Source organism: Thunnus maccoyii, chromosome 14 (genome assembly GCF_910596095.1).
Source record: "Thunnus maccoyii chromosome 14, fThuMac1.1, whole genome shotgun sequence".
Taxonomy (NCBI): domain Eukaryota; kingdom Metazoa; phylum Chordata; class Actinopteri; order Scombriformes; family Scombridae; genus Thunnus; species Thunnus maccoyii.
The window spans coordinates 13,185,792-13,208,682 of NC_056546.1; the positions used below are offsets into that span (position 1 = coordinate 13,185,792).

Here is a 22,891-nt window from a genome sequence, read left to right on the forward strand (position 1 = left end):
GAAATGTCAAAATAGCCTTTACTTTTTGCTGGAAATTCAGAACAAAAATGAAAACACTGTTTAAGTCATCATAAAAATACTATGCCTTAGACGTAGTGAAAACATTGTATGTGTTGTTAAAAATCTGACCTTACCTAGAAGACTTTCAAGAATTGTACCTGCTTCAAGAGGAGTGACCCAAACATGTATTTTTTTTTTAAAACATTTTATCATCGGACAGTACTTTGCTAAAAAGATGCAGATATTCTAAAATATAGATTCTGGACATTGTGTCAGTGTAGCCAAAAGAAAAGGACAGGATGACTGAGGCAAAGTTGGTTTGCTAGTTGGTTGGTTGCGCAGTGAGCTGCATGGAGAGACAGAAGAAAGGACAGAGAGAGCTAAAGGGGAAGAGTTACTGAGTGAGGGAAGAGACAGGGGTTATTAATGCAGGCAGGCAGACGTTCAGTCAGACAGACAGACTGAGCAGGATGTTAACAGATAAAGAGGAAAAGGACAGAATAGACAGGGTTATGAGAACAGCGCTGACATACTGTCATGTACTGTACTGTGTTTAAGTCTTTTACGTGTGTTCCTCTTAATAGTCAAATGTTTGTGCTTTGCCGGAGGTGGGGCTGATGTCCATTCAGAGATTATAGCTTCACTCATAAAAGGCCCTCCACATGGCGCCTCCTCTTGTTGCCAAGCAATATGCTCTAAGGGGAAAAAGACCAGAAGTGCATTGCATTGGAGAAATGCATAAAAAAGGTGACTACAAAGTGAGAGGTGCATTTACCCAGTATATAAATAACATCCACTTTAACGGAGCTTAAAAAATACATGTGCAAAAATGTATCCCAAAGCTCACCTAGATTTGCAGATACAAGTCGATCCTCTCCAGCAAACATGCCAGAAAAAGGTTTGGCAGAATTTAAAATGTTTTTAGTCTTTGCTGTCCCCCGGCTGACTTGACGTGCAGTCTCAACTCAGAACCCCAAATGAACTGGTTTTCTGACGCTATCCATTCCCATGGGTTGATTACTCCCTCTGAATATTCCTCCATCCATTTTTAGAATAGCAGGGGTATTAATGTGCCCAATAAAAGGCCATTTCCAAAGCCTTCATGTTTTATTCAAAGGAACCAGAGTTTCCAACGAGCATGCTTTTTGGACTCTGTCTTGGACTTGCGCTTCGGTGTGGATGTGAACACTTCGTTGGAGTAAGGCAGAGCAGGGCATTGTTGGCTGTCCAGGGGGCAAAGTCTCGTCATCAAGGGCTGTAGCTTGTCCTCCTGCAGCTTGAAGTCCAGCTCCACACTGCAGAACAAGAATAAGATGTAGAATTTTAGATTATTCAGTTCACAGTATGACACTTACAACACTTGTAATATTTCTAGGATTTAATAGTAGATTGCAGATTTCTTGCTGGTGAAACAAAGGGCATTAATCTAAAGGTTTTTAAAGTTTGATTAGTCTTTTTTGGTGACTGTAACATTTATGACTCAGTTTTTGACTTATTTTTTATGTTAGTAATCCACTGATGTCCAGATGGAGGCTGGGAGGGAGGCAAACGGTTCAACTGTACTGACAGACATCCTGGCAGCACATATCTCTTGCGGCACATATCCATATTTCAGAGACTCCTCCGAGTAATAGAGTTCCTTTGCATCATCTCTATATTTTTTATGCATGCAGTCAAAGGGCTTTTCCTGCATAGATTATATTTGTATAAAAAAAGAGCCAGAATGTGGGTTGCTCCTGACATCAGACTTCCACATCCATCAGTGTAATCCCAGGCTGGTCATCGTCTGATTTTGTTCCGGCACCGGAGTTGAACTCTCTCTCCGATTAAATCTCCCAGGCCTGGGAGAGATGTGGGGCTTAATCCCATCCAAATGAAACCATTGAGAGGCCAAACAGACCCTGATTAACTGCCTGTATTCAAGCGTAGGATAAATGCACTATTATACACCATCTCCTTTCACTTTATTGCTATTGATTTGTAGTGTTCTGTTAATGTATTTATTCCTGGGGTATGCAATAAATTTTGAAAGCATCATAGTGAAAATAAAAGAGAATGAATCATCTACTATTTGCCTGCCAAAGTGAAACCCCTCAGCAAACCCTACCAGGTAATGAAATGTTCTGTTGTTTTTTGGTTTGAGGCATTTTGATTCAACCTTTTTTTTTTCTTTATCGCCAACAGTACTAAACACACTGCAGTGAATACTTCTACTTACATAGCTCATTCCTGACATTCTAGAGGATTAAAGTTAAAGGGAGAACTGCCAGAAGAGATGACATCTGACATGTCAAGGTCAAACATGTAGTCCTCTCCTTGTCTGCAGGCAGACAAATAGACATTAAAGTACAAAGCTTGGCCTGATGGAGTAACCGCTTTGATGGGCAGTGTAATTAGTTCACTGAAGGATATGCTGTACTCAAAGTGACATAATGAATCCTGGAGCTGTCCTCAGCCTTAAGATAAGTGTCAGCTAAGAGCAGAGCTCTATTAAAACCTCCGTGGAGAGCTGGATAGTAGTTTGGCAGGCTGGGACTCCCAATGAATCAATACATTATATTAAATGAAGAGCAACTCAGAAATGTATAAGGATCCTGGGAACCTTATTATTGTTATTTACATGAAAAAAAGTTTTTTTTTAGCACTTTTTTGCTGTGAAGCCTCTTGTCGCACCTTTTACAACAAACAGAGGCATTTATCTTGCTGTTTCTTTATGCTCTACATCTCTTGCTCTTGTCATCATTAGTTTCATTTCTGCTTGCTTTTATCTCTATTTGTATATTTAGTTTTGTGTTTAAAAAAAAACTGTGACAAATGTATCTTTTACAACTGCTACATAAAAAAATAATGTTGACTTGACAGAAAGTATAGGAAAATCACAGCAGTACAGTGCACCACAGAATAGCCTCAGAAATTATTAAGCAATTAATCACTTGGCAGATCACTGCAATTACTGTATGCTGTGGACAAATGCCCCGGTGGGAAGCCAGAGGCAGCACTGTACGATGCGGGTGGCTCTGGGGAGCAGGTGCTTCAGCAAACAAAAGCACTATATCTAAGATCATCTCTGTACACAGAGATTGAAGCAGCTGGAGACAGGGAGGGCTTTTCTAGGGCATTCACCAAAGCAGATTAATCATCTCTTTAGCTATGCAGTGTGAGTAGCTAGTGCTGTGATCAGTGGCGAGCCGTTTGTTTGTCTGTGGTCGTGGTGAGCTGAGCACCATTCAATGATTGTTGCTCCTGGGAGGGATTCTGCTGCCGTGAGATGTCTTTTTAGCTCCTCATACTCATTCATTCAATAGTGTGTACTTGCTCTCTATTCTCTGTTCTTTCTGTTACTGGCGCCTTTCAACATTAAGTCATTTCTCCTCCCTTGATGTCCCCTTTGGCCATTCATAGTTTCAAACCCTCCACTTGACAAGATGAGTAGTTAAGGCGCAGCATCCTCAGAACTGCATGACGGGGTGTAGTAGATTAAATCACGAGAGAGTGACAGTTATTTCCTCCACTGACAGGTAACAGTTGAAGCAGAAACTTCCCACAGGTTATGTAAATCAGATGCAAAAATTCTTCTGCTGTCATGTACTGTATATCAGATAAAAAAAGCCACTGGCGTTTCTCTATTACATGGCTCTCTGCCTCACAAATGCACAGAAAAACCTCAATCTCATTAATGAGAACAAAACAGAATAGGCAATTGTGACAATCGTTCACCAAAACACCCACAGCTCTGCCATCTCGACATGGGACACAAGTGCTAATGAGCTCCTTTGCGTCTCATCATACAGCAATGCCTTTTACTGAACTTAACTGTTTTTCAAAGTCATTGTTAGTTCCAAATTGGAAACACTACATTGTACACGTTGATTCAAATTCTGGTTCTTACTCAACTCAGCATGGTAGGAGAAAAAGCCTTTAATGCTTTGATCTGAACATGTTTTCTTTAAATGGGCTTAGGTTGACTCAGTGGTTGGTCATACATAAATTGCAACTGAAGCTCTTGTCTGAATTACACGTGCGTAGCAAGAAATTGTGAAGAGCTGAGGGTGGATACAGTCTCTACTCTAATACCACATTTACACCTGGTATGAAAATGTGATCTGCATCTGGGTATGCCATCTGGATAAGGGAAAATGCATGTTATTGCAAAGTATAAATGCACCCCGAACACGTTGTAATCGGAATGCCATCGGATTGGCCAGACCACATTTGAAAAGTCACCTACCACCCCCCTCTCTTCCTACCAGCTAAAGTAGTAGTAGCTAAAAGTCTTCCCTCACAAAAAGTGATACAGAAAAGAATGATGTTAGTTCATAGCAGCAGTTTCCTTGACCTGGCATGTGCCATATTTGTTTAAAAGTCTGCCAGCTCCGCCTAGCTAATTTGCATATTGCGATCTGATCCCAATGCAGGCACAATTGAGAAAAATGAGAATGAATTTCAATACCAAGTGTAAATGCTGTCATTATCCAGATAATGTGTCCAGATACAGATCACATATTAATACTAGGTGCAAATGGGGCCTAAATCATATATCTTTAAGTTATTTTTCCCCCAGGTTTCTTAAATGGAAGTGAGTGCAATTTTGTTTGTGGTGTGTACAGCACTGAAAAACAACAGCTGAAAAATTAAACAGCAACCTGTTTTTACCCACAACTCTGGATAACCCACAGCACACACTGTCCTTGATTATCCAGAGTCATTTTATTGGTTGCAAATAAAATTCCATTCCTTTCCATTGTACTGGGATGGAAGCAGAAATAGTTCCTCAGAGTCTGAACAAAAAAACAGAACTATCTGCATGTCTATATATCAGTTGAGGTAGGTGAAAAATTTGAGTGATCTGACCCCTTAAGGATTCTCTCTTTTGTTTAATCCCTGATGTGAGGAACACTTACAGTACAGTGTTATTCTCCTGATTCATCTTCCATATGTTCAGCCTTTCTCTCCCTCTCTTTATTCTTTATTTGTTGCAGAGATTCTGCAGTATACAGGGGATGGGCGGAGGCTGTCAAGGGAGAGCTGAATGCTGGATAAAACCCACTGAGTCAGATTTAGTACCTGAGCTCAGCAGCTGCTTGAGTCCTGACATACTTGAGGTGCTGGAGTGCTCTGAAATTAAGGGATGCATCTCAGGGGCTGCTACTCTTTGTTGTGGTTGCAACATGTAGTTGCTGTCTAACTTTGAGCAATAATTGATCTTTTGGTCCCAACTTGCTGTTGTTGGCTCGTTTTAATTTACCTCACAGCACTCAGGACTGTTCAACAATGTGTCATGCGGTGTTTGTCCACCAATGTGATTACTGCTGCCCTATCCGCAATTTAACCCACTGGATCAAGGGACTACTAGAATAACAGGTATGCTACAGATGGGATTATACAACAGTTTGAGTAATGAGGTATGTGACAGTAAAATTACACCTGAGATAAAGAGCAGTGATAAACAGTAAAGACATGCTGTTATATTTTCTCAAAAAACATCATTCAGTCTTGAAAGGTTTGTGCTGAACAGCACTATTTGCAGGATTTGAGATATTTATGACATTTTTTTTGGCAGAAATAGATAGGAACAAGATAGATTGCCCTGCTTGCCAAATACAGCTCTGCTCTGTTCAGTGACTGTTAAAAACCATTGGGTGAGCTAAAATAAACAGCTATTTAATGATACAGAGCACAGATGAAATGATAATCCGCCATTTTATTAGCACTCTGCAGAGTGTATCTCCATTGTGATTTTATTACCATTCCACATGCTGTATTAGTGACAATAGACTCAAGGCGCTTTTTCCATCAGAAATTGTTCAGAGTTTAATTAAAGGTATACTATGCAGGATTTTCCTAAAAAAAACAATGTATAGACTCATACAAAAGTAATTCCTCTCAATCATCACTTACAACCCACTAGAAGTGTGTGGCGGTGTATTTATCTAGTGTAATGACCAGTTTACATCGCTGTCTCAGTCTCTCTCCTCTGCTCTGCTCAGCTCTCTGTCTCTGTGTCATGCATGTATAAAGAGCTGCAGGTCTGTGCGTCTGCTTGACCGAGGGCGGGACTGAGCTACACACACGCAGAGCAGAGAGGCCAGAGCGGACAGGATGAAGCTCTGCATTCACACAAAGTGAATGTGGGCGTGTTTATTTGTGCTTCAGAACTTGCCTGGGTCGAGACCTTTGAATCCGCCCACTCCACTGAGTCAAGTTGACTGATTCTGTTGGTCTGGCATCATGACATGAAACAACGGTTTCTTGGTTGAAAAAGCAATCAATCCAATGAGTGCCATAGGGGGACTAACGATTAGCCAATCAGTGCCATGGGCGGAACTAACACCATTGTCAAGTTGTTGTCAAGTGTTGTCAAGCTGGAACCAAGGAGGAGTAAAACTACGCAGTGCTGATCAAATATGAATCAAGATTCTGTTACTGCATTGCCTATTTTTCATGTCAAATGTTTTCAGAAACATATTTTATTGTACTGTTTAGCTGTAACATGAAAAAGTTTGTGACCCATCCGCCATGTTGAAAACGGATGAGCCAAAACCAAGCACCGCCCAACTCACAGTATGTCATCCACCATGTCACTAACAGTCGGAGTGTTTAGTGGTGATGGATCGAATCTCCCCTTCCCCACGGAAATCAATTAGAGTGGAGGCAACGTCAGACTGAAGAAGGAAACAGATTGTAACGATGACAATTCTGTCTGATATCAGGCAACTTTAGAACATAACCACCATGAAACAATCAGAAAATAACGTTTTATTTATCTGATTCAGGGCTTTGTTCTCACCAGTGTTGGTCGCTCTCTTCATTCACTCTCTAGCTTGCTCGACCACCGCTGCTCTCTCTCTCTCTCTCTCTCTCTCTCTCTCTCTGCTCTAGGCTTGCTGTGGTCGAGCCGAGGAGGAAGAGCCAACTTTGAACGCTGTTTACAAACACCAACCGAAAAATCCTACATAGTATACCTTTAAGCCAGGTTTCTTCTCTGACATAGAGTTGGTATGCTTTGTCTTATCAAGGCAAGATCAAGAAATGCAAACAGAGAAACTCAGTTTACGCTTTAGGACTTTTCTTTACTCATCTGAGTTTCCTGCTTCAGTCTTACAAACAATATTACCTCTAATGTCTGCCTCTCATGTCTGTGGTGTTTGGGCCATGTCTGTTTGGTGAAACAACAAATCTACTCCCTTGCTCTACTAATTCACAGTAAGTCATCATTAAAAGATAGGTCCAGAGTAAAAATCACATGACACTTATCTACAAAACTGATATTACACCTATAGGCTTATATGATCATTAATTTACATTGTTATAAATATTCTTGTTGGCTATACCCACTAAAACAAACCAATGAAAAGGCCTATTTGATAAATAGGGACACAAATCAACACACACACACACACACACACTGAAACACTGTGGTATTCTGGCAATGTGAGAGCACAGGAATGAACACAGAATAAAATGTTATAATTAAAAGAGCTTACAGTCTCTCTGTGTCTACACAGGAAGCATTTCAGTCACATTTTTCAGTTGTTTGTGTAATGTTTGTCTTCTGGGACAGATGCACATCTATTTTAATCAATAGAGGTGTCTAAACAGGTGGCACAATGACTCACATTTTACTATACATGACCTGAAGTGCATTTTTACACTCCTGGTCAATTTTCTTCCAGTTGAAGAAGTGAAATGTTTAAGGTTCATCAAGGTGATTCATCTTGCAACGTTCATCCTAAGGGAAACATGAATATCTGTGCCAAAACGTTCAATCCATCCAATAATTGTTGAAACTACAAATTTCAAAGTGGCTCAAGAGGAAAATCATGGGATCGTCACATTCAGTAGGACACATGATCTGGGAAACTATAAGTACCTGTACAAAACTTTATTTTTTAAGAATTTTTTTGTTTCTTTAAAAACAAGCAATGAATTTAAATCATCTTAAAAGTTGCAAGAGAGATGCTTAATTTAAAAATCTCAAACTTGGGGGTATGCTGACTATCAAAGAGAGATGTGATTTTAAGAGAATGTGCAATCAGCTGCAAAATCAGGTTCACTCTGCCTTTAGTTTCTGTTTTGTCCTTATTTAAAATGTTGTGCTATCCAGTTCTGAAATGCAATTTCAAAAACTGTTGACAAAGCTCAGATCATCAGGTGAGGCAAAGATGTAGAACTGTGTGACATCTGCATAGAAATGTATACCATGTTTGTGGATGATCAGGGCTTAATGGCTGAATGTACAGACAGAAAAGAATGGGGTCCAGGACATAACCTTGGGGCACACCACAGTAAATATTTACTCTTTAACAGAACTCCCCAAGGGAAGCAAAGTAGGCTTGACCCATGAGGTAAGACCTAAACCAGTCAAGAACCCACATTTCTAGCTTCTCAATAAGGACATCATGACTGACTGAAGGAGACAGCAGATATACTCTTGATAAGCTCTTATGTTCAAACATACACTGGAATATTTTTAAAACCTCTTTAGACTCTTTAGTCAAGCTTTTGTTTTATTTTGGATTACTTTGAATTACTTGAGATACTTTCAACAGTTTGAGAGTGGACTCACTATGGTTTTATACCAGCTGACCTTATTTTTGATTTAACACTTTCACTGAGAAAAACAGGGCACATATCCTGTCCTGGACCTCCATCCATCCATCCATTAGCTATACCCTCAACAGGTCACCAGTCAATCTCAGGATGATGACACTGTGCCCTGCTCTGGACCATTTACCCATGGACGTTTGGTGAAAAAAAGACATCTCAGCTGACCCTGACATGCAGTCATTTCACCCGAGGGGCGAGACCAAAGACTATCTCATGCTCTACTCCTGTTGCATCAAAGTTGGAGCTCTGGATTGATGAAGTTAATTGATTGTGGTAGAAATAAAAATAAAAACAAGGAGAGGAGGCTTTACCTCCACCATGTTTCTCTAAAAATAGAGCTGGGAAACAGACGTTGCACTTGAAGACCTCTGTTAGCGAGTCTTAGCATCAGCTCCTTACTGCTGCTGTTGATATCCCAGATTGTAATGTATTGATCTGTGACACCAGTAATTCCAATGATAACATCTCTGCAGCACACTGATGTAAATGCAAGACACAAGCCTTATACTGACACTGCCAGTATGAGGCTTCTGTCTAGCAATGCCATCACTTATGCCTCCTCGAAAAGTTTGTCTATGCATAAAGTATGTAATCAAACTAGAAATAGGTCTACTCGAGTCCAACAGGCTCTCAAGCCAAAAACCCCTCTTGTGGGAGATGCAATAATTAAGTGTGTAAAGAGCAAACTGCTGAAATGTGTTACCTGCCAGGTGTTGCTGACATGGCCCAGAAAATACTTGAAATTACACTGAACCACACAGGCAATGACAGGATTATCATACATGTGGGAGCTAATGAAATTCCTAATAGGGGCTCAGAACTCCTAAAAGAGACGTTATATACCTGCTGGTTATTCCTGATGAACTGTCAACCCAAGTTTTTATGTCAGGCCTAAATCCCGTCACACAAAAAGGCATGGAATGTTTACCTCGGCCGTTTATACTCAAAACTGGCTAGATACGTTATGTTCTGCTCATAATATGAACTACATTGATAATTTTGGTTGGTTTTGGAAGCACAGAGACTGCTATAGAATTGATGACTTTCATTTTAACAAAAATGGATGCAAAGGCTGTGTGGAAATATAAACTCCAACATCCCTCTTCCGTTATACAAAAGAAAATCAGAGATGAAAGAAACTGGAGAAAAAAATTTGAGTCTCTCCCCCGTAGGCGGAGAAGATCAACAAGGGCACAAAAGATGCCAGGCGTGTGTTGCCACATAATCATCACCAGTCTTCTTTCTCCTGTCTTACTAGGGACTGTGTCAAGGCCCAAAATGTCTCCTCAGGAAGACAAGGGAGAAACACACATAAAAGTGACAACAAAATGAGAAAACAGCACTCTCTTTATCGGGGGAGGTGGGACTAAAAGACAGCAAGGTCAACAAAAGTTTGCTTACCCGAAGTCCCCCCTACTGTCCCACTTAGGGATATAAGATTTACACAGGGGACTGGGGCCATTAAGATGGACGTTGTCATAAACCATGGACCATTATTAGAGATTACACCTTACAACTGATGTTGTTGTTACTGATCAGAGTTGTGTTTATTTTACTGTTAGAGAATGCATTGACATTTTAAACACCTTTGCAATTAAGATTTCATCACACCTTTTTAACAGTCAGCCTCCTCATCAACTACTTTGGCAACATCAACTACTTTGGCACATAGCGTTTGCACAAGATAAGGGCTAAAATTGATTCTGTAACTCCTCCTAAAGTCAATTAGAAAGAAATTAGAAAGTTAATTAGAAACAAATCAAGGACTCCTTGGAAAAACGAAGAGATAGCACTATTAAAGAGAAACTGAGGAAAACCAAACTGCAAATTAATTTACATGCTCTGTACAACAAAAAACTACAAGGAGAGTATACTTTTCAGATATGATCAAGGACAACCACAACAATTCTTGATTATTATTCTCAATAATAGATTGAGAATCTGCCCATGGTTTATCCAGAACTGCTATCTGTATCCAAATTTGATGAATTTGCCATTTTTTTCTGAGATAAGGTAACTATAATCAGAAGACAAATATCCTCAAAATCAAATCCTGGCAAAGTGATTGATGACCTGGCTCAGTGCCTAGAAATATTATGTTCCTGTTTTCAACCATTCCTAGCAGACTAGTAATCTGGACACAACTAGATCAACCAACTGCAGTCCAATTTCCAACCCGTTGTTCCTCAGCAAAATCCTGGAAAAGCTAGTTGATCCATTTGACAGACTGCGTGAACAAAAACACGTGATTTTAACACGGCATAGCACTGATACTGCTCTGGTGAAAATTATAAATGATTTCAGACTGTGATAGGTAAAAAACTTTTTCTTTTGTCTCTGGACCTCAGTGCAGACTTCAAAACTGTTGATTATGACATTCTCACTGATAGGTTGGATAAAAGGATAGGGGTCTCAGACGCAGCCCTAAACTGGTATAAGTCCTACTTATCAGATTGCAACTTTTTTTGGTCTCATTTCAAAGTTCCTCATCACAAAGAACAGAAATTCCATATGGAGAGCCACAAGGCTCTGTCCCGGTTCCACAAGTTTTCAGTCTTTATATGTTACCACAAGGGGTCATCATCTGTAACAAGATTATTATTTTCACTGATACGCAGATGACACCCAACTCTTTATAGCTGCTTGTCCTGATGACGTGAGCCCCCCTTACTTTGTCAAGAACTGCATCTCTGACATGAATTTATGGATGATTTGAAGAATCTCAACTTAAATCAAGATGAAACAGAGGTCCTAATTATTGGTCCCAAAGACAAAAAATGTGCCTACAATTTACTGCACTATCTCAGCACATTACATCTCAGACATGTAATATCTGATTTAACTTTCCAGCCACATAAAAGGAATATAACTAGAACAGCATTCTGTCATTTTAAGGATATTATCAAGGTCAGAACTTTTCTTTCAATCAGAAATGCAGAAAAGCTTGTGCTTGCTTATATTACAAGTACACTCGTCTCCCAATGTGTTGTTCACAGGTATCCGCCAAACAGACTATTCATAAATTACAGCTCATATAAAATGCTGTTGCAAGAGTTTTTAGTTCAAAGAAAAGCTCACATCACTCCTATTCTAAAATCCCTGCACTGGCTTACAGTTAGCTTTAAAGATCAAGATAAAGACAAGACAAGATAACAAGATTCTTGTACTTGTCTACAAATGTGTTTATGGTCTTGCCTCTGATTACTCAGGTGATATGATGCAAAGATATGTCCCTTGCAGAGCCTTTAGATTCACAGACTCTCAGCTGCTCACCATATCAAAAACTAAGACAAAGACCTAGATCTAGTTCTGGACCCAAACTGTGGATTTCTTTACCATTGAGCTGAATCATTGAATCACACGGCACTTTTAAGCACCTGTTAAAAATTCACCTTTTTAACCTGGCTTTTACCTAGTATCTATTATTAATCCTCCATCACTCTTTGACCATGTGCACTACTGCTCAATTTTAAAAGATTACAGTTATTAAGAGCATGATGGTGAGAGTGGTTATGGTAATGATAATTGCTGTTGTTGTTATTTTTATTATTATTATTTTTTAAGATGCTACCCAGTCTCAGACCTAACACTGAGGGGTGCAATATTCCGTTTGGCTACATTACTGATTTGTTCACTCTGTAAATCTTGGAGAGAAATTTTGGTGAGATTTGCCTTTTTTTTTTCTTACGAACAGTGTGGGGTGACAAATGACTTGTTTGTTCTGCAGCTAGTCAAACAGGGATAGGGAGTGTTGGAGCCACTGACGGAAAATCTCTTGGTGGAGGTGGTGGTGGGGGTGGGGGCAGTAAGGTACACACTATTTTCTAGCTCAGTGAAGTCCTTGAGACTGAGACAGGGGCCCAGTTCAGTAGAAAAAAAAACATTTGGAAAATTGATGCAGGGGAGATAGGGACTCTGGGGGTATCTGTTGCTTTTTATTGGGACAGCTTGGCATGATTTGGTGAATTCTGAGCAAAGGTTGCTGATGTTCATCAGCAGCTTGTACATTTCTTTCAACATAGGCCTCTGTTTTTCAGTGAGAATCTTGCAAGGACTGGTGGGGGAAAATTTGGGTGTTTGTTGACTGTTGTCTTTCATTGCCCTCAGTCATTTTTAAGAAGGGGGTAGAGCAGGTAGAGGAGAAGGAGATCCCCTTGTTCTCCTCTTCACTACAGTCCATGGCTGCTCTCTTTTGCCTTTGTGTAGAGGAGTGAGAGTGGCTGTAACTCTGCATCACTCTGTCTCTGTTATCATTTTGTATTGACAGAGAGATATTAAAAGAAGAAAGCATCTTGTTTATATGTTTGGTTCTGTATGGAACAGGAGTGGGACATAAAAAAGTCTTTGGTCTTGTTCCTTAGTCATGCTAAGACCCATACATGTATTCCAAAGTGAACTCAGCAAACCAACCTAAATGCACAAACCTACTGTAAATGGCTTGCTTCAACTTGATGAATGCAACCTGTTTACGAGAGGGTATGTGTTCATCATATGATTATTAGCATAATCAATACCCCCAAATTAATATATAAGTCTTACATTTCCACACCATTTTTTGTGCAAGTTTAATTAACAAAAATGTCACCCAAGATTAAAAAGAACAACTTCATACCGCCAAGCTTGGTCTGCTGTAGGAAATCAGTAGACCAAAACTGTTTTTGAGTGTCAGCAATGGTTTTATGGGACCCCAAAAAATATTACCACAGCTGTCAAAGCTGTGTCATCTGAGCAGAGACGTATCATGATGTTAGCAATAAAGAGGAAATGTTTTGACATGAAGTTAGATGCCAAAACACGTCCTCCTAAAGCAAAGCAATCCATGACTTAGACAGGAGGCAGTCAAGAGGATGTGACAGTCACAGGGATGGACGAGAGAATATATGCTATCATAGGTGATGTGACTGTCGGGTGCAGTAGAGGATGCTCTCCTGGACTGCAACCTGCATAAAGACCCTGAGACAGTTGTTGGAGTATGAAAATATTCCTAGCAACCACTGAATTGCAGAAATTGTCATAATGAAATACATTAATGTCTAAAAAAGGGTGAAAAGGATATTAATTTTACATAACATTTTATTTATTAAGTAATGTCCAAATTCATTCAGATTAAAGTGTTATAATTTTGAGGTCAAACAAGTGTTTTTCCACTTGTGGACAAAGGCCGACTATCTGTACATGACCTATACGACATGGCATGCCTGGAGTACTTGGGAATTTTGTTTTTGCTCTAAATTCTAAACACAAGAAAATTGGAAAATGTCACAAGAACAAATCTGTTGGTATCAGCATAGGTGCCTGAGCAATGGAGCAAGTGGAACAAATGCATCCACATTATTCAATTTGGAGGGGCAAAGTTACAGTTTTGCTACCCCACATCTTATCTTCTTAAAAATAAACTTATAATCATACAGTCTCCGCAATCAGGTGATTATATTTAAGCAGCCTATATCAATGATCATTTTACTATTTTCAGCAACTGACAAAAACAAGTAATAACAAGACTAGATCAAAACCTAGTATATGGCTGGACTGTATATGGTCAATGTGTGAAATTGTGGCCAATTTGTTAAAGGGATAGTCAGTGGTAGTGTCTATAATGTGAATTCCTGGGTATTAAATGTTCATCTGCAATTTTCTGTAGTGGTCCCAGTAATATTTGCTGTTAAAGTGTACTGAGGTGGCAAATCACATGACATGGTTAAGTTACGTTTGAGTAAAAAAAGAGTATGAATGCAGTTGCAAGAACAATACTTTCCACTCATATCTTGGGATATGTGATTTGAAAAAGAACTTATTTTAATTCTAATTATAACTACTTTAATTACCTATCTGTTAACTCCCCTTGCTCTTTCATCTGTTTCACTCTGAGGATGTCTCTCATTTTTTCACTCTGCATTGAGTGTTTTGTCAGAGTGATGGTTATTTGGAGTGCTTCAACTGTGTGATCTGTTTCATGCCCCTATCCGTCTTTTTTCTGCCTCTGTCCCGGTTGATGATCATAGGGGCATTGGTGGAAATTGTAAAAATTAAATTGTAAATTGTAAAAGTTTTGACAGCATTTTGGGTGCAAATTCAGGAGGCATATCTCTGCCCAGTTACTGCAGTTACAGATTAATCAAATGTACCTTCAGAGCAGCTGCCCCACACTAAACTGATATAATAGCTTCATGAGTCGCATGTTTTACCTGAAAGACTTTTAGTTTTAATGCTGTTGTTGATCGACCGTGATGTGAAAACGTCAGAGAGAGAAATAAAAAGCTTGCATCCTGGTAGTAGTTCAGTTATAAAATCCAAATGCACTGTGGAGCGTCTCTCCTGCTGGCTGCTGACAGTGCTGTCAGCTGGAGAGTCAATCACACTGGGCCGTGAAAGAGGAGACGGCAGAGACGCTGGTATATGTCCGTTTAAACAGGAGTTTAGCTGATCTCTCTGCATTTAACACCACTGCTGAGAGTGTGAGAGCTTGGAGCAGGAAACACAGTCACTGCATCACGCTGTTGTCCTCTGCTTTCATCATCTCACACTGTTTAATTTTGAAAGAGCAATGGCCAATGGGGAAACTCCAACACTCGACTGGCTGACCAATGGTGTAACTTCATCACTCACTCCCTCACTCACTCAATCACTCACAGACAACTGCAATTATAGGGCTGTTCCATTGCCAGTCCAGCCAAAAACATCACAAATTTTTGGACCACCCTTAGAGTTGGTTCAGTCGAACCTGTTGCTGATCATTTGCCACAGCATGCATTGGCTGTCAATCACAGTCTGTCAATCCTCACAGGAATCTTACTTTTTACAAAGGTGAGAAACATGCCATTTACCTTAATGGCGATCACTGACTGAAAAAACAACATAGAAAAAGATAGGCTAGTGTACTTTGAATTAACCTGCTTGGCCTACTGACTCCTACTAAAAGTAGGATTGTACTATAGCCAAAATGCTGAACTGTTTTGCGAGTCAGCGTTAGCTAACTTTGCCAGCCCGCCCACCTTACATTAAGGCCAATTCAGATCAATGATTCACAACAAGACTGGATACAACTTGCAAAAGAAGCCAAGATGTCTGATCAGAAACACTGTAAAACTGGGCTGTTCACGTCAAAGCAACACGCACTGACACAGATGACTGTTTCCATAGCAACGATTATTATTATATTAAGTTGGTTAGTTGGATTTCTGTTTGTGTTTACCTGGAAAGAAAAAAGAAAGAAATGGATGACAGTGACATGCTCGCAGTGTTTGCAGTAACGCTTATCAATAAACGGTGAAGGCAGTGAACAAGGAAACCAAGGATCTGGAGCTGTTTTTGGCTACTGCAGTGGCAGAGCCAGGGTGCCTACGGAAATCTATGTGCAGTTGGAAGCTGGACAGGCCTGTACTGTTTCCTGATTGGATGAAGAGAAATAGCTACGTCCTTAGATTCTAAAACTGCACTCTGGTAGGTCTGACAATGTAGGTCTTTTGAGACACCAGGCAATGGCTTCAGACACTCTGCAACTAATCATTTCACACCACTGCAATTTTCTCTGCAACATTCTAAAACTGTTTTTGTCTTGTTGCGAATCATTGATCTGAACTGGGCTTTAGCTTGCTGATCAGACAGAATTCGGCTGTGGAGATGAGATGTTCACGAAGGAGCTGAATCAGAGTTGGCTCTTTTGAGTCTAACGTGGCTATTAACAGGGCTGCCAACTCTCAGATATTGACCATGAGACTTACGCAGTTGACACTTTTCACACGCTCTCACACCACATGTCCATTTTCTCACACGCGAAAAGAGGACACTGACAGTGCAGGGACAGACAAGACAGAGCAGCACAGTACAACAGCAGCAGCGAGCTAATCAGACCATCGGGGAGGAAGCATGAAATACAAATCTATTATATTGTAATTTATTCCCATTCATGCTGCTCAGAGTAATCTCAGTCAACGACTCTTCTGGTAGCACAGCATCTCTCTCTCTCCTCTTGCACTGTGCGCACGCAGACATGAGTGAAAGTGAGTTACTATGGTTATAGGGATGCTCTGTGTCTCTGTCACTCTGAAACTTTCTTGTGACTCCCAGTAATAGGTTTTTAGTTTAGTATGCAGCATACTTTACCTTTCATTATTTTAATAATCATTTCTTGTCCTGATCCACCCAATTATACACTGTTCTTGATGCATTCTTGGTTTTCATAGCACCCTCAATCTAACTAATATAGACTAGTGTAGGTGGCTGTTTCTTGGCTTAATCCAAGAGGTTAGGTGGTGTAAAAATGCAGGAAATTTGGTTTTACATTTAAAACAAATTAAATGTTTAAATGAATTTGTCTCAGGGCAAAGCAGAACATGCTGTGGCCTGAGACTTTCCCGACTATTTTGTTTTCTAAATTGGCCACAATCTGGGTCAACTTGAAACAGTGCATTTGTCAAGGGAGAGGAGAGAGAAAGCATCTTGTAGAAAAGGTGATGTGAAGCAGAAGGTCCCTGAAGAAATACAGGACAGTTTCCATTTTCTTTGGAGTAGGATTTCTTCACACGCTGAGATCCCACCAGATGCATCTGCGTAGCATTCCGGCTCTGATTCAGTTTTGTTCCATCCTCTTCATGGCGTCCTACCCCACCAAGAGCATTTCAGAAGCAGAGCATTTTGACTGCGGTCGAACCAGCCACCTTTTAAATTCAGTCGAACTGCTACTACAGTAACTACGGCAAACTACGTCTGTCAAAGCCAAATGAGTGCCCTTAGGTTACAGTAATCACTGCATTAGCAGTGCAACTAAACTGCCCAATTTTTGTTGACTTACTCCGATTTTGTTGATTTTGTCATTTTCCTTGATTTTCTACTATGGGTAAGTAGGCTATGTTGTTAAATGGGTGTGTTAAATGTGTTTATTGCTGACATATGATCGGGAGTCTGCATGGGGTGTTGTATCTTGAAAATTAACTGGTTTCTGTGTCTGACTTCCTGCCCAGCTCAATCTGCTCTGTGCAGCTTGACGCGGCTTTGAGGTGGCTTCTGTCAAAAATAGACTTGGTGCGTATGTTTAGCAGAGCAGAGTGAAGAGCCGCTTCTGGGACACTTCTGAAATGCACTGCGGTGCGTCTGGTAAGATCACAAACATTGGCTAGAGATCACGAGCCACGATCAGCTCTGGCGACTGCGTCCAAGCCGGAATGTGTTGCAGACGTGCCCGGTGTTATCAAGCCGTAAGGCTACACATCCTTTGTTAAGCTGCAGTTTTAAAGAATTCTCTATTATAGTCTGCATGGTGTAAAATATATAGCACATTCAGAAAAGATACACAGTTTACATCTAAAATGTAAGATTTATAGGTTTTTAAGCTACTCTCACTCTGGCCACATGAAAACAACAGAGAATTCCCAAAGTACAAAGTGTATTTTCTGGGTTGGAAAGTATTTTCCAAACATCTGTGGGTTTCCTGTTTTAGAGAACAAGGTCAGAAGGGAGTTCAGCAGAGGCTTTTGGATTGCAGTGACAAATAACACAAGGTTACAGCTTGAGTGTATTTTCCACCTGCTTCTGAGCCATTTTTCATTTTTCAGAACATATCAGAACAGAACAATAAGACTGTAGTGTATTTTGACTAAAATACAATGAGTGTCTTTTCAAAATGACATTTAAGGAAGTCAGTGTAATGCTAATGTTAAAACAGTATATAATTAATCCAGGCTTTGTTTCTAAGTAATCTGACATGTTTTGATTTAATAAAATTCTTGGTCCTCATATGGTCAATTGTATTCACTTCCCACTGCTTCCCACTTCCATCACATTATCTCCACGAACCCTTCCAAATGATATTGTACGTGTTATTTATTTCATCATCCATTGTAGCAAAACATGATATAGTGCAGCATCCAATATATAAAGTATTGCCAGTAGCTTACTTTTTTGAGTTATTCTTTCCATAACCCTGATGCTTATTTCATAATGCCTCGCTTTTGGATTTGCTGTTACACACACAATAGTTCATTAAAATTGAATTCAACTGTTTTAGCTGTCTTGCATCAGTCAGACCATTGTTAATACAATGCACTTTATCTTTTTTACATTTGCTGTAAAGTATCATTGTACCAAACACCTCAGGTAAGCATCATACTTCATACTGATTTATCATACACAAAACAGCATTAAATGCAAAATTAACGACACACCGGCAGTGAAAAGGGCCCACCTGTAAATGATGCATGCGCTGTTTCGACAAGTGTCACAATTCGCTGTGTCTTGTCCTGTTCGGTATGAGAGCCTGTGAACAGAAAGATGAAAAGATATATGTGATCTGGGGCGACAGGATTTAACTCCATATTTCAACACCTGTGGGTATCAGCTATCCGACAAATTTGTTCAGCTTGGTTTTCACCCAATGTTGTTTATTCCCAACAGTTGAAAATGCAGCAGGGGTTCTGATCCTACGGTTCTATCAGATTTAGTTAATCAAGTGTGTAGACTTTCTGATTTTACATAACGAGATTACCTCACTTTGCCATGACATATTTTGAAAATGTGCTCTGTCTCTATTCTATAGGCAATACTAGTAAGTAGCAACTAAATGCTACATGAATCAAATGTAATGAAAAATCAATATCTTTACATTCTGTGCTATATTGTACATCTTTTTTTATTTCTCATCCAACTTAATTTGCTACAGACATAATAAGCATGAAAAGAACAATCCACAAGATAAATTGCATCCCCTCTGTCTAAGTCTGGCATAAGTACATTATCTCAAGGGGATAGTGTTTGTACTGTATAAGAGCTGCAATTTGTTATGTTGAAGGACCTCCACAAAGAACCAAGCATAAGCCATCTCTTATGCCACGGCAAAGGTTTATATTAGCACATATTAAAGAGGACATATTAAATACACAACAACCTTTGTTGGTTCTATATTGCCAGTTTATCATTCATTTATCCCCATTTGAGTTTATATATGGTATAAGCATGTAGATGTTGGTATTTGTGCTGTACATCACTGCATTCAGTGGCAGGCTGCAGTATCATGGGTATGATGGGAGGGGCTGTGTTAGAGCACATGTAATTCCTTGCTGTCACGATAGCCCTTCACCCTGATGGATCACATGTGGAGGGGTTGAACCTCAACTGTTCACCATGACATGTGAGGTGACCTCATTGGGGGAGACAGAACAGCCTCTGTGCAGATCGAAAATGCTGATGGGAGCTCAAGGTCAACAAGTTCATCCATCCTGCCCTGTTCTCAAATGAAGTCTCTTTGAACAGCTGTGAGCAAGGACAGTAACTCACTGCACAGACAAGGTCTACAGTCATGCTGTGCTGCTGCCATGGCTTTTTATCTACAGCCTTGTAATTTAAAGAGATTCACTCTAATAATCAAAGCGTATTAACCTAAATTTATAATCACTGCATGTACTCAGCACAAAAAAGGAAAAAAACAACAAAAAAAACCCTCACTTCTTTTTCCTATTCAGGGTAAAATGTTCATGACCTCAATATGGTGGCGCTGGTATTAAATCACAGAATGCCACAGAGAATGATTTCATAGAAAAAAAAAACTGCACCTATAAAAGTCGTTCTGTAAGCTGGCTGTTTGTTGGCACAGACTCACTGCTCTGTTGTTTGCCCACGTCAGCTGTCCTGGGATATGTCCTGCTCTCGTCATTCCAGTTTTACTGTCCACACCCCCTGCCTACGTGCCTGCTGTGCTCTGCCTGCCTGAGCACTGCATAGTATTTGTCGTGGAAAACTTGTACTTCAGACCAGTAGTTACTTTGATGAATAAAGGAATACTTCGACGAGCCTCAGTGGTCCTTACTTGAATACATATCTTTAATATGACACATATCTGATCAGAGAAGTTCTTGGTACAGCGTGTATACATGGACACAGTCAGATACCAAAAGCTTACAAAAATCAGATAACACACATCTTTACAGGGCAGCTCAGCTCTTGCAGGATCACGCCACCTTGGAGAGAAAAACAAGTGGGCATCTCTGGGTCAAAGTTGTCTACTATCAGTTAGGTCTGGCACTCCTCCAAGGCCCCCCTTATCTTCACCTCTGGGCGCCCAAGACAATAAAACGTACAAAGTGTGATGGACCGTGAAGGCTAGAGGCCCTCTGATTAACTATCACGTCAATGCAAAAATTAAAACATTCTTCTATGACCATAAATTTTTCCACAGTATTTTATGTTTTACTGATAACCTGTGAACAACCACTACAATCAGGTCAGGCGCCATTGTTTCACATGACGTCCTATATATTGTTTATGTAATGTATGTTATCCTGAGTTTTACATGAGATGGAGGAGATGATGTGGGGAATCGCAGTCACTGATTCTGGTAATGATACCATGAGCAGCAACAGAAGAGACTTTTGTATCTGATTATTGCGTATGTAGAACACCATTATGTAACATCATAAATACAGAATAGCTTAGAGGTGGTTTTCAACATAAACAGGGTTTTATGCTATAGACTGCAGTTGTTATGAAATACGTGGTGGTGAAAAGATGTGAAGAAGTGAAACAGATGACCTTCAAATACATTGGGTTTTTTTTTTTTTTTTGAGTAACTGACATCAAAAGTGACATCAAGTGTCACTAACATGCTTTTCACTTAATTTCTGGAAAGTTAAGGATGTGAAACAGACCACAAGCCAATGTACTATTTGGAGTTCCTGCTGTACTTTTCCAGGAATCAGTTTTGATATTTGTTACTAACTCACAGTTCACATGAGGGACAGCATGTAAAATCTGAAACCAAGACTGAAAGGAGAAGTAGGATGCTTTCTTAATAATGTTTTTTTGGAGTTAACGCCTGTGAAAAAATACCCTCTTACAAAAATGTTGTTACTCTTGTATACCTGCTGGAATAATACATTCCTTTATACTTTTGCCACTGCATATATGCTAAAAGCAGTGCTTGAAAAATGACAACATGCATTTATCCTAGGTGAGAACATGAAGGCTTTTTGGTGAATCTGAAAGTACTCCTTCAAAGAGAGCTATCTGACTGTCCAGCCCTGCAAAAAAGGAAGAGTATTTGGAAATATACTATGAAAGGCAGGCTTAGTGTCCTGTGACTGCACCTCTCTAACAACGTTGATGGAACAACACAGTGAAGGTACTATAGGAGGCACAGTTTTGTGGAGATGAAAGGCAAAGTGTTATGAGGCTGCACTAATTGGGCCTTTAAAACCAAGTTCCACAGAGCCACTCTAGGGTGCCTTGTTCTCCACTGGATATGGATAAGGCCTAAATACAATTTGCTTTGTGTTGCCATGGGTTTTAGAGATGGAGTACATTGATTACTTACAATTGCACAGCTATAAGAGTCTGGCTGTGGACATGGCTTGAGGACTTTATGAGGCTTGTTAATGCATTTTGTCTTTTTAAAAGGTATATCCCTAATGAAATATGTCACATAAAAAATTGTCGGAGGCACACCTGCTCTTGCATTAAAATTACACAGAGAGAACATGTGCCGTAGTGTATATTTGAAATGCCTCATTAGAACTTGATGGCTTGGTTATTATACCGTATCACACCACTGTAATAGCACTTTTAAATACTTAATTTTGTAGTTTAGCCCATCATTAAAAATAATTACATTGTACTTGTAAGTTAATTGCTGAAATCTGGGAACATGGTCATATAGCTTTAAGGAAATCTGATGAGGCAAGAAACACCACCAATATGGTTTTAAACAAGCCTCTAGACAACAAAAGCAAACCTTAACTGTCCATTTTAAAAAATCATCCCAGTTTATAGATTGACTACCAGGTTCAAATCTAACCTGCCATACTTGCTGTATTTTTGTGCAGTTTTCCTGTGCTATGAGGGATTATTACCAACATTTCCAGTCACTTTTGGCTTTAACTCCGAATGAAAAAAGTGCACAATAATTTGACTAAACTGTTGGCTTGTTAACAATCTGTTCAACCATCTGCTTGCCTCATCAGACTTTGTTGTAGAGAAGTCGACATGTTTCTAGATCTCAGCAATTACTTGTAATTGCTTGTACAGTGTTATTATAAGAAACAATGGTTAAAGCGAGACTATGTAACTATGTTAGCTGTGGTTGGTGGTGGCTGTTGTACAACATATTTGTTATGGTCGCCTACCTTCTTGTTCTTTTCATGTTTTATGGTGGCTGGCAAACAATGAAGTGACTCACTACCGCCACCCACTACTATGGAGTGTGTCATTGATGTCTTTTTTTGTCTTTTATGGTGGAACCTTTGTTTACACCTTGTTTCTTGGGGACACAGATATGACAGTACTCTCAACTGGTACATCC

The 22,891-nt window shown here is 39.8% G+C and overlaps 1 protein-coding gene across 1 annotated transcript in view; it reads right to left on the bottom strand.

Moving 5' to 3' along the window:
- Window positions 1–619: 619 nt before the first annotated feature.
- The window catches only part of insyn2ab (inhibitory synaptic factor 2Ab), a 33,392-nt gene continuing 11,120 nt past the window's right edge, over window positions 620–22,891 (bottom strand). The window contains exons 3-5 of the mRNA XM_042433965.1: window positions 18,788–18,859; window positions 848–1,295; window positions 620–695 (exon numbers count right to left, since the gene is read on the bottom strand). Of these exons, the coding sequence (XP_042289899.1) occupies window positions 1,112–1,295; window positions 18,788–18,859 (256 nt within the window). The 3' untranslated portion in view covers window positions 620–695; window positions 848–1,111. The remainder of the gene's footprint in view (window positions 696–847; window positions 1,296–18,787; window positions 18,860–22,891) is intronic.